A 12,754-nucleotide genomic window follows, 5' to 3' on the forward strand; every position below is an offset into this window, starting at 1 on the left:
TATTATATTATGTTATACTATATTAAAGTATATTATATAATATTATCATACTATATTATTATATTCAGGGACGGATGCATGTTAATACTCATGGGGTCAAATGCCCCCACATGATTTTGACAAAAATATACAAATGGTATAGTAGAGTTTCAAGATAATAAGTATTATGTTGCCTACACATAGAAAATGCCCCCACAGAGTAGAAAATGTATTCATACAATGATGTAATTTCAAATTTGTAATAGTAATATATTACTTATTTTATGTTACAAATTTATATGTGAATATTGCCCCCACAACAATAAGTTTCTGGATTCGTCACTGATTATATTAGTTGGTGTTTTATACTTTTGAACTTTTGGTGAAGTTCTCTTCTTTATCTTAATCTTATTTGAGATAGATGACAAATTCCACCGGTGATAGAGATCCCAGTGGGGATTGCACCATTTAGAGCCTCCTTGAGAAGTTTCGCTTGATCGTGAGATAAGATAAGATAACATACGATAAGATATGATAAGCTGGATAAAATAAGATAATATTATAGTAGAAAAGATAAGATAATATATGATAATGATTAATTTGTTTTGTTCATTTTTTCTCACTTTTTACTCCAATTTACAATTTGTATGAAAAAAATATCATATTTATCAATCATATTAAACATGAAGTTTAATTTCTTCAATATGTGGGCCAACCAGAAATATCAATGAGACCATATGACTTTTTGGATAATTACACAAAACACATTAGACATGGACCTTTGAGATCAACATTAAGCCTCATTGGGTCCAATATACCTCTTAGATCAGTATCAAGTCTTATTAGACCTGATAAGTCTTTGAGAATAACATGAAACCTTAGTGGGACCAGATGAGTTTTTGAGATCAATCTGAAATCTCACTAGGAGCCTATCAGCCTCTACCTGAACAAAAAGTATTATGCGGACCAAATGGGTCTCTAAGATCAACATGAAATCTAATTCGACCCGATGAGAATCTGAAATCCAAATCAAAGCTAATTCGGTCTGATTCGCCTTTGAGATCAACATGAAACCTCACAAGGACCATATGAGCATGTGATATGAGGAGCCCATAGCACCTATGAGCCTCTATGACCAACATAAAACCTTATTAGACTTGATTGATTGTAGGGATCAACATGAATCTTATATGGCCTAGCAAGGCTCTGAAACAAACATGAAGCCTAATTAAGCCTATTGTGCCTCTTTTTTTGTCCAAAATCCGATGTATCTTGGAGATCAACATCAAGGCTTATTGGGCCTCATAGACTTGTGAAATTGACATGAAGTTCATTGGGCATAATGAGCCTTTGAATTTGAAATCAACATGAACTCGGAATGGGTCCTATGAGCTTCTAAAATCAACATGAAGAATAATTGAGCTTCATGCGTCTTTGACAAATATAACTACTATACACATATTCATATGAAAATATTTATTTAAAATTTATGATAATATTTAAAATATATGAAAACAATTAAAAAGATAACAAAGAAAGTTTGAGGATTTGCACATAAATAGGTTACACCAATATTATCAGAAAACTTTTGAGTATGGTGTGCTAGTTCATTAAGAAGTTGATGAAGCCTTTGAGGTTCAATCTCAGTTATAGTAGGCCGTGACATAATATTCTGCTTCAGTAGAGGAATGAGGCTCGTTTACTATTTTCTAGCATGCCCAAGAAATAGTTTTGGAGTTCAAATACTCTGCTTCAACAGTTTTGAAGAATTGCCCTTCTGAACTTTGCGGTGAATCTTTGTTTACCATCAGCACGTTGTTGAAAGCCTCAACATTGTCTTCTGTAACTGAGAATTGCGATACAATACAACATGTTAACAGTTACATTGGAGTATCTTTAAGGGCAGCTCTTGGCTTATGTATATTTAGGTGACTTTAGCCTGATGCAAGTGAGGTATAATATGTTATGTGATTTCGACATTTGGTTCTATGTTTATTAACTTTGTAGAAACTTATTCCTTTTGCATTGATAAACAACACTAACTTTTAGTTGAGTGATGATTGTTTGACTGGTTCCTAGCTTCATCCTATCTGAAAGACTAATCTGTTCTAGAATTATCAGTTAAGCCATATGAAATATTTGCTAGGAAATATCTTGAAATTCCCAATGTTCTTGTGTGTTATGAAATCACATCCTTTATAAAATTGTTATGTCATGCAGTCAAGTTACTTTATGCTTGATAGTTGATATTCATTAAGTTGGTTTGCTTGCATACACCTTACTGCAATTCTGCACCAGATGCTGTCAGATAAGACGATTGGGCTGCATTTCTGCATCCTCCATTGTTATGTGCTCACAACTAAAGTATGCATTTCTATGGTTTGACCTCCCAAAACATGCTGCACAAATCTGTTATCCGTGGATAGTGGCTGCTATCTTAAATAATATTTCAACTTTGACGTCCTCCAAGACTAGCTTGTGAAAAATGCAGGTCCATATCAGGATAAGTCCCACAAACATTTATTGCAGAAAGAGTTTCGGACAGTCTAAGAAGTTGGTAATCTCACACAAACAAAATGATTTAGTAATGGAGGAGGGAGTAATGTGGTAATCTCACACAAATAAATCATTAGTTGCATCTCAGGAACATTGCTCATCTAAAGACTTAACTCACTTTAAGGAGTGAAGTAAGTCATCGCAGTCGTTGATTGAAAAATCGGTTGTGAATGTGATCATATACTTGAACATATATTACACATTACAGTGTTCTTTAAATCTACCCATTGATTTCTTACTAATCATAACAATTCAAAACCAAAAACAAAAGCATATGATAAAGTAGGCATGTTATTTCTCTCTTCAGTATAATTTCCAAAACTGAACATGCATATGGAAAATTTTGGTCAGCATTCAAGCTATGAACAATAGGAAAACCAAACCTAGAAAACCAAAAGAGCCTCTGTCCTCTACAACAAACCAAATTGAAGATCAAAAAAGGATCCTCTAATCTATCACCTCACTTGAGAAAATCCTCTTTGGTATCCTTCTCCCTAGGATCCTCATCCCCATCCCCAACACTCTTTTGTGACCCTGTAAACTTAGCCAACATGACAAAAGTCATCCCTCCAAGCACATTGTTCAAAAGCCTAATACCAAAAACAGAGGACTTAAACACCAAAGGAGAAAGACTCTTCTCCAACACAAACTCAGCACCATTCAGAGTCTGATACCTAAGATTGCTACTAACACCCATATGAGCAGCCCAAGTAAGCGCATTCAGCAGCGGCGGTGGCGGCTTATTCGGTGTCTCAAACCCAGGATCCATCTTCTTCCTCAACAAAATCAACCCATTGGAAATTGCAGTTCCAACAAGACCAGTAGCAAAACCAACACCAGCAAACACAGCACCCTTATACACAAACGTTCCAAATCGTTCCACAATGGAGTAAGCACCCGGTTCAAACATGTGGCTATTGGGGCAAGATGAGAAAATCGCAGGCATGGTTGAAGCAGAGGAAATGGTTGGTGCCAAGAGATACATGAGAGTGAAATTGAGAATTGACCCAACAACCAGAGTTGAGAAAACGAAATCCAGCTCGTTGAGACCGAAATTGGGCCGTGTCGCCATGTCGCCGACGACGCAGGCGGTGACTCCGACGAGCTCCTCCATCAAAAGCTTGAATGGGAATTGGGGATCTGCAGAAACCCTAGATCTCCAACCGTTCACCAAAACCCCTAAAACCCCAAATCCAGCTCCACCATCATGATTACCATCACTGAATTTTCCATCCCCGGAATCTCCTCTGCCTCCGCCTCCGCCTCCGATTCCGGGTCCTTCTCCGCCGCCTCCGCCGGCGGAGAAGCAAAGGTGAGATGGTTTGGGTTTGATGAGGGAGAGAGGGTGAGGTGGCTTCGCCGCAACGTGGGAATGGCAGTGGCCGGAGAGAGGAGAGAAAGGGAGATGAAGGTGAGGCAGAGGCAGAGCCATGCAATGTGATGCCATTGCCATTGACATTGCCATTGTTGTAAACAGAGTACTCTGTTTCTGTGTATGAATGTGAACTCTAAAACCCTGTTTTTAGAGACAATGGACACACATGTTAGTGTTCATTGAGGGAAATTAAATTAGGGTTGAAATTGAGACAAAATATCTTATTTTTGTTTTGGTTTGCTAGGGGATTTGGAGAAATGAGGAAAATGATTTACATGGAAGATAATACAAGAGGAAATAAGTGGTTGGTGAGTGATGTTGGATGGAAAAGAGGGAGTAGGAAGAAGAAGCTAAAACCTCAAGAAGTTTGAGAGTGAGTGTTGAGGGTATTCATCAGCTGACACGTGGACTAAGCAAACTTTGACTACATGAGTGAGATCCACCTCAAAGAGAAATATTCCTTTTTTATTTTTCCTTTTTTATTGATGTAGAATATGCCATATGGATTGAAAGATGCATGGGACTTGGGACATTAAGGCTATGCTTGGCATGTTTAGCTCATAAGCTAGCTGAAAGCTTATAAGCTAGCTGATAGCTGAAAGCTGATAAGCTAGCTCAAAAGCTACATGATTAAAACAAAAGTGTTTGGAAAAACTAGCTGTTAAACAAGCTGAAATTGTAAAATGACATAAAATGACATACTTGTATAATTATTTTTATATTTAACATTACTTTATTTTCACATTAATATCTATATGATATTAATATTAAAATTAATATCACTTTGAGCACGGGTCATTAACTCAAGTTATTTATCATCTTAATATAATATTTTTAATACTTGTGGTGCGCAGCGGTGTGGCGGGAACTGCATACGTAAGTGTGATGAAAAATAGGTTTAGTGTTTTTATAAATATATAAGGGTAATAGTAGAATTTTAATAAATTAATAAGGATAAAAATGAGAATAAATTTAATAAGCTATAAACTTTAAGCTATAAGCTACCTGAGATAGCTTATAGAGGTAGCTTATAGCTTAAAGCTTTAAGCTACTGAAATAAGCTCCTTCACCAAACACTTTTGAAGAGCTTTTAAGCTAGTTAAATAAGTTATAAGCTAGCTGAAATGACATGTCAAACATAGCCTAAGATGTGGATCGTTATTCAGATTGTATAGATATTGTTAATCTTTGTCCGTGATGGATGTCTAGAATGGTGAAGTGATTATTTGGATTAGAGCAATGATAAATTGGGATTTGAGACTTTGTTTGATGCACATCTTGAGAGAGAAGAACTTGGCAGCGGATGCATTGGCGAGAGCAACGCATGAAGGCTCTTCTATTTGGATTTAGAGGTTGCTTCTAGTTGATGTCGTTGCATTCCTGTATCAAGAAGCTTTTGAGTAGTTTGTTCTTTTGTTTCTTTTGATATTTATCATTCCAAGTGTAATAAAAAAAACAAACCAAATTGCATTACTTGAAAAGAACAAACATGCTTAGAGGCTAATACATCTTGTTCGATAAGAGGCTCGAGTTCCAAAGGGACCTCCTCAATCCAAAGCATGTTTTGAAAAGAAAATGTTTTTTTAGCCAAAAAAATCAGCATGAGGGTCAACAAACACTAAACAATGATTTTGAACTTCCAATCATCAAACAATTGAAAAAATTTAATTTTGAAAATGATCAAGAACCTTAAACCCTAAATCGAGTCACACAACCCAACCCAGTTTGTTCACAACAAGATACTCGCATAAACATAAACGATTCCTTAATTTGATGAATCGGGGTAGAGAGTGTAAGTCATAAAACTCAAAATAAATCCTAGAAACACCATTTTGACAACAATATATGTAAGATGCATAAAAATGAGAAAGAACTCAACATTGGGCTTATAATAACCACACTATTGATATGGGCATTGCACTTTTCACCTAAAATATTAAGACAAAAGGTGTATGGATCTTTTTCAATATATTGCTCGACACTTTCTTTTCCATCCATTGTGAAACTTATTTATCACATTTGATATACCGACAATTTCCCCCTCAAATTTAGGTGCATCTCTAGAAGCCTTTCATCCACATGTTTGTACACATCATCTATGATACTATGAATTTGAATTAGACATAACTCTACCCTAGCACAATAATGATAAGGGTTGCTCTGCCTTTTAAAATGACTATTCTGAAATTCATTAGTAGTTTGTACTTTACCCGCCAAACCCCATGGCTTAGCAATCAAGTAGGTTCAATACTTAAAATGCCTTATTCATGGGATTGATCACTAAAGTTGCACCAGGTAGACGTTTTACAATACGGCCATAACCTTGATTCCAAAAAAAATCAACATAAACAAATAGGAGTCTAACCTATATCCATTTGGTATGGCATCAATCTAAACTTTTTTCTCTACTGATGTATGGTAGGATATCTTTATGACATTCATTGTTCCCACCGCAGCATATAGCTGTGAGAAAATGAATACCAATGCCTGTGACAACAACTAAAAGAATTCAGCATATGCTAACTTTAAAATATTTCAATACCAATTAAAATGCCAAGGCCCACAAAACTTGATCTGACTTAGACCTAAAACTCCATCCATCACCTTGTATATACCACAATTCTCATAAGTTACAGACACAAGAATAAATCCAATAAATGTATTAAGTTTACATGAAAAAGACTGATCTCAATAATCCTATTCTCAATACCAAACTTTATATATATTTTTTCGATCACTTTTTTTTTCTAAAACTTTTTCTACCATTACCTGCTGCTGTTTAAGAAGAAAGATGTAGGACTATAGAGGGAGCAAAAACCACCAAAACACTAGCCTTCAATAATTGTTAGCCTAATCTTTTCATAACTGCATTGATTGAGATGTACGGGAAGATATTTCCAGCAACGGATTGCTGGAAAACGATAATAGGGATCTACAACAAGTAAAACTTTCATCTGCCAGTTTTTGCTCTTTTCATTCCACCAGAATTAAATGGAGATACACTACCACTTGGCCCAGGACTCTCTTCTCTTAAATTTGAATTCAGCAATGCTAATTCCCGCAACTGCTGCTTCTTGACATAGTCCTGTGACTCATCCTGCATATCAGAAGTTGGCATCCATGAGAAAGCAAATATAAAAATAATCATTTCACAACTAAGATGAACCCACAAAATAATTACAATGAGGAAGTGTCAGATTATATAACAAAATGTCATAAATTATCATTATCTTATCCTAGAGTATCTTACATTATATCTTAGGATTGCAATAACAACCAAGCCTGTCAGTTATTTCTTTATATCTTATGATTTGTTTCTTTATTTAATTAGGATTAGTAGTCTAGCAATTATCATAATTACATTCCATTCTTTATTTAATTAGTATTAGTATAGATAAATATTGGTGCTTTGCCTTTTGTATCACATCATATATCATCATATCATAACAAGCCTTTGTTCTTCCCCTCCTCTCTTTCTCTAAAACCTTGTGTCTTCAACATAGTATCAAAACCCATCTTTGATCCAATATCAAGCCACGCACAAATGGGTCAGAATCAGTCAGGCCCTGTAGTTATCCCAATGAAAGCAGCTTAACACTCCTGAAAAATTAGTCTCACAAACATATGTACACACCAGTCCAATCTCCTAGGCGTGAGTGGGTGTTTTAAGATCCCACATATATAAAGGTTTAGAAAATCTACATCTCTTAAGTTAGTTTGAAGTGGTACCATCCCCCCTGTGAGGTCTCAGAGACAGTAACCTGGCCCCACTAGTCTACTGTCTCAAACTAAATTGATTATAGCTTGAGAGGAAGTGTTATTGGATTATATCAAAAATATCTCCAAACAGAATGTGACACTTCCTCATGATCTTAGGATTAGTTTCTATTCTTTATATTTTATGATCTTTTTCCTTATCTAATTGGGATTAGAAGTCTAATAATTATCATAATTAGTCTCCTCACTTAATTAGGATCAGGAATCCAGTATCAGTATACGAAAGGGTTAGTGGTGTCTTTACTATCACATTATATATCATATCAAGATAAAGCCTTTTTTATTTCTCTCATATCCTTCTTTATCTAAAACCCTATAACTCCAATAATAAGTTTACATATTCTTGGCTTGCAATGGCAGTGTCAAGGATGATAGAGCTCGAACAAACTGCTTGAACTGCAAAAGGTTTCAAATTGCACCATATTTGAAGATATTCTCCACCAATTTAATCTGCTAGTTTAACGTGATCCCAACAGAATATTTCTAGAAAAAGGGATAGGCAAAAGGTATATTATCTATTCTCCAACTGAATATTAAGAAGTCAACTTTGACTTCTTTGAAGTTCAGGAAAACTTTAGAGAGTTAAATGTAAAGTGGAAAACCTTAGAGCTATCAAGTCATTTAAAATCTAAACTGGAAACTTTTTTTCTTTTTGACTTCAAAGAATCAAATGATATCACTCATCCACGAAATTAATTATTCAACTTGAAAACCTAAGAACATTGAAAATAAGTGATTTCATTACATTTACTTGGGAGTTATAAAGTTTTCAATGTGTGTACACTTTCCAGGATCACTACCTCAACATTGGTCTTAGACAATAGTGAAGCAGAATAGCATCCAGCTCTTCCAGAAGAACACAGAGAATATTAAGACAAAGTGAAGGAACTTACGACAGGTTTGAGCAGTTCTTCTATGATTTCCTGAGCCTGCCTAAGCCTGATGTCAACAATATTAGCAGGTAAATCAGCCTCGATCAATATGTGGAGCGGCTCATAGAGATGCTCATAGCCTGGTTTTCCTCTTAACTTCTCTTCCTTAAGATTGAAAGGATAAAAATGATTATTAAACAAAAACATACACATACAGATTAATAAAATGAAGCATAAATTGCTTTACACATTTTGCAATATTAAACCTGAAAAATCATATATATCTGCATTACCTTGTCTGGATCCTTTATAGATCCTGTTCCTCTAATAAACACCCTGCAACCTGTTGTTGCTTCTACCCGTTTCAGAGAATTGCCTCTAGGTCCCAGAAGTCTTCCAACAAAATTGAACTAATGCAATAAAGACCAATATATTTAAATTAGTTCTAGATGATAGAACCTTTAATTTCAGTGAAGATAATGATAGTGGTTAGATTCAGTGATTAATTTTCCATTATTAAACTGTAATTCATATAACAGCTTACATTGGGGAATGTATCAACAGGAATTTCCAAGCGTAATATCCTTCTAACAGTGTATGAAGTAGGACTTGCAGGGGCAACTTGCCAGTCCATTGTCATTCCAGGAGTTCCACATAATCTCTGCTTTGCAAAAAAAAAAAAAGAATGTCATCTTATATACAAAAACTTATACATTGAAGAAAAAGGACACGGAAAAGAATAGAACAAATGATAAAGCCTTTTGCTATAGAAAAAGAAAGACAAGAACTAGCATTCTCCATCCAGGTAACCAACAAACCAGGAATGCTTACGGCCACCAGTTCAATATTGAACAATGTCTTCTGCATTGTATGGATAGTAAAATGATCAGTCAGAATTTCTATTAGATATATCCACCAATGCATTTACAGTCCACACCACCTGATTATTCAAAGAGCAGTTTCTACTTTCTCCACGCCTCTTACATTTCTTGGAATTATGATTTTTCTCAAATTGAACGATTGGGTGAAGCTTTTCAATGGAATCTCTTCTAGGTTTTCTTGAGTCTTATTTCTCCTCCTCTTCAGCAGACAGAGAGTCAGACTCCAAATTCCACAAGGGGTTTTAAGTGAATCCTACTTATAATGTCTCGCATCGCATTTTTCTTGATAACTTCCTTGGGAAGCCCAAGGTCCCCTATAAGGTGAAACTTTTGATGGCAATGCCGTATAGGATAAGTAGAAATGATTTGCCATAAATTCACATAGAACAGAACCTCCTCTCTCCTATGGTTAGCAGTATACAATTCCCTGATTAAGGACAAGAGATCATTTAATCTTTATTAGAATTTGGGAGGCCTAACTCTACCCCAATAGCTAGCTCAAGAGGTGAGGATTTTCTTCCTATATGTAAGGGCCACCACCCCTCACGCCCAGGAATGAACATCTGCATACCATATACAGGTGGCAATGCTCTATGGTATCAAAGCCAATCCTATATCCTCGTGCAATGCAGGAATAAACATCTACGGATGGCCCATATACGGGTGGTCTCCACTAAATGGATCTAAGATGGGCTTTGATACCATATTAGAATTTGGGAGGCTTTTCAGAAATCTTAAATGCTTTTTTTTCTCTTTTCTAGACTCTAGAGTACTAACCTTTTTCTCTAATCAAGGATAGGCTCCACTGCCATTATGCTATCCCAAATATTTATATTTTAATAATTACTTTCTTTGTGCTGTGTTATTTGATCAAGCTACACCATCAACAGCATCCTGGTCATATACTAATTCTTTCATTATTATTAGAGAATGAATGAAAGAAAGAAATTAGCACACTAAATAATGAGTTGAAACTTTTATATCATTATCCAGACCATTGAGTCAACTGTAGGTGACACACTCTTTAACATTGTCATGAACATAAAGTAGAAAAAATAAGTTTTGTCTGCATGAACAAATGATACTCAAACTATGATAGTGAGACAATCATAAGTTGAGGGTATCAAATTAAGATGTAAAGATAAATAATTTGAGCAGCAGTCACCTCCTGCTGAAGACCATTCCATCCACCCAATCCTGTCCCAGGGACATTAGACATGAGGTTCGAAGGAGCCATAGGACTAGGGCTTCTATGCCGCAGTCTATCAAAGTCACCAAAACCTTGATTGGACAACATTCCAGAGACTCTTAATATTTCTGCACATAGAGAACAATAGAAATGAGAAACATATATGTGTGATTTAAAAAATGAACATAGCTCGTGAAATGAACAAGATGAGATCATATATTATTTACATGAGGACATCATTTGAAACGATTTGTCAAAGACCTTCTCTTCTAAAAGTATAAGTTACTAGGTGAAGGCACTTGGTTTTACATCTCTGACGAAACTATATCAGCCAAAGTCAAATACTGACAGAAACAGTACAGGATAGCCTAATTCAAGGCCTAAATTCCGCATGCAATGTCTACTACAGTCAACTGTCCCTAAATTGAAGGTACTGGTCCAACAGATAACATCGACTCTTTATTAAAGCAATTTTTGGGAACTTTTGCATGGATGAGAAGGAAATACATTATGCCCCTAATTTGGGGGTTGAAGCAGAGGAGCCAGGAATCTTAGCTCAATTGACACAAGGGGCCTCTAAGAACTGATTGATCAAAGGATCAAATCCCACTGAAGCCACCTTAGTCTGCCCATCCTCTCCCTGTAACAAGTATCACATTTTCTTCCCCATACGAATTTTCCCACTTTCCCCCAATTTGAGGGGCAAGAATCTTGCTGCTTGTAGAAAAAAACAAAAAGTGGGACAGGGAGTAAGGAACACATCAACCCCCTTGCCCCATAAGGTTCGGGTCATTTTTCTCCTCCCTCTGTACCACTCATTGAAGCACATTGCAAGGCCCAAACCGCAAGTAAGAAGTTATTTTGCCAACTTCATAGACGAAAAAATCAAGTGAAATTCTCCACCCCTAACATTTTCAATCAGAATATGACCGAGGTCCCAGTCTAAGGATTTTCTTTTAGTGGTCAAAAGATAATGCAGGATATCTGCTTCAAGTTCAAACAAACCCCAGGAACACATACAACTCAAATTTTAAAACTCATCAAGGAAGAGCAAGATTATCAACAGTAAAAATTTCCATTGCTTGCTTTCCATTTGATTTAACCAATGAATTTCAAAATGACCCCAAAACATAGAACAGAAGCTCTGCAAAATGGACTTAGTTTACAAAGACACAACAATGAAGGTACATTCTGCAAAAGGCACAGATGCCATTGAACACACACACATGGTAATTCAGGGTTTTAACCCACCACTCAATACAGTCAACTGAAGTAAGAACAAAATGATGCCACCACAATGAAAACTCAACAAAATTATGACAACAAAGGCGATCTGGGCACAATCAAGCATGCAACTTTGGAGAAACACACTAAGAAATACAGAAAAAAACAGATCCAAAATCAAGAAAGTTGGCAACTTTGAAGTAAAAGAAGAAGAACCCTAAACCTTGATTCAAGAGGCGATTGCATGTAGGAAGCACTTGCATGAAAGGTCCAAGCTTTTGACGCTCTGCCAGCAACTCTGACAGATACTGACTGCAAAACACCAAAAAACAACAAAAAAAAGTTAAAAATCAAAACTTTAACATCCTCCATAACTATTCATGAATCAAAGAAGATGCTGATGATGATAAAAACAGATGTAAAACACAAACCTATCCATTTCTGAAGATGGGGTGCCTCTAATCTGAGCAGAAGCTGCAGCAGCTCTCACAGGTGAAGGTGAGAAGTTGGGATTGTACAAACCTGACATGGCTTGAAAAGAGCCACCAGACCAGACTAGGTAAAAAGAAATAAAAAAAGAAAAGCAAAAAGAGAGAAATCAAAAAGAGGTTTTAGGTTTTAATTGGTGTGGTCTACCAGGAGTAGAAAGAAAAAGAAACAAGAAACGTTGCAGTCTGCACCATCAAGAAAAGGGGAAGCAATAAATTCTTATATATTTTCTTACTCTTTTCTTCATGTTTTCCTTTTTTTTTCTACACAAAAAATATTTATATAATTATAAGTTTTGTGAAATTCAGATCTCCAAGATTTTTGTAAGGATAGTATCTTTGAAAAACAGGAAGATTCAATGCCTTTCAATTCATTGTTTTTAGATTATAAAGAATTGAGTAACAAATTAAAA

General features: G+C 35.8%; 2 protein-coding genes across 2 annotated transcripts; both read right to left on the reverse strand.

Moving 5' to 3' along the window:
* Positions 1–2,810: 2,810 nt before the first annotated feature.
* On the reverse strand, positions 2,811–4,255 carry LOC130749278 (protein RETICULATA-RELATED 3, chloroplastic-like). The gene has a single exon (XM_057602608.1). It carries the CDS (start codon positions 3,998–4,000, stop codon positions 2,996–2,998), a length of 1,005 nt encoding a protein of 334 aa, XP_057458591.1. The 5' UTR covers positions 4,001–4,255; the 3' UTR covers positions 2,811–2,995.
* A 2,170-nt stretch (positions 4,256–6,425) lies between these two features.
* Positions 6,426–12,524, reverse strand: LOC130748526 (KH domain-containing protein At3g08620-like). Its single transcript, XM_057601755.1, has 7 exons — positions 12,285–12,524; positions 12,077–12,165; positions 10,606–10,757; positions 9,104–9,220; positions 8,853–8,969; positions 8,581–8,724; positions 6,426–7,007 (listed from the first exon to the last, which is right to left on the reverse strand). Exons 1-7 carry the CDS (start codon positions 12,380–12,382, stop codon positions 6,861–6,863), a joined length of 864 nt encoding a protein of 287 aa, XP_057457738.1. The 5' UTR covers positions 12,383–12,524; the 3' UTR covers positions 6,426–6,860.
* Positions 12,525–12,754: the final 230 nt, after the last annotated feature.

The sequence above is a fragment of the Lotus japonicus genome, chromosome 3, assembly GCF_012489685.1.
Source record: "Lotus japonicus ecotype B-129 chromosome 3, LjGifu_v1.2".
In the NCBI taxonomy this organism is placed as follows: domain Eukaryota; kingdom Viridiplantae; phylum Streptophyta; class Magnoliopsida; order Fabales; family Fabaceae; genus Lotus; species Lotus japonicus.

Bases quoted from the DNA above. Each gene is read 5' to 3' on its own strand.
- LOC130749278 (XM_057602608.1), bottom strand. From the start codon at position 4,000: ATGGCAATGTCAATGGCAATGGCATCACATTGCATGGCTCTGCCTCTG.
- LOC130748526 (XM_057601755.1), bottom strand. From the start codon at position 12,382: ATGTCAGGTTTGTACAATCCCAACTTCTCACCTTCACCTGTGAGAGCT. The intron at 9,221-10,605 runs GTGACTGCTGCT...TTTGCAAAGCAG, and splicing joins GGAATGGTCTTCAGCAGGAG to AGATTATGTGGAACTCCTGG. The intron at 8,725-8,852 runs GTAATGCAGATA...TTCAATCTTAAG, and splicing joins CTATAAAGGATCCAGACAAG to GAAGAGAAGTTAAGAGGAAA.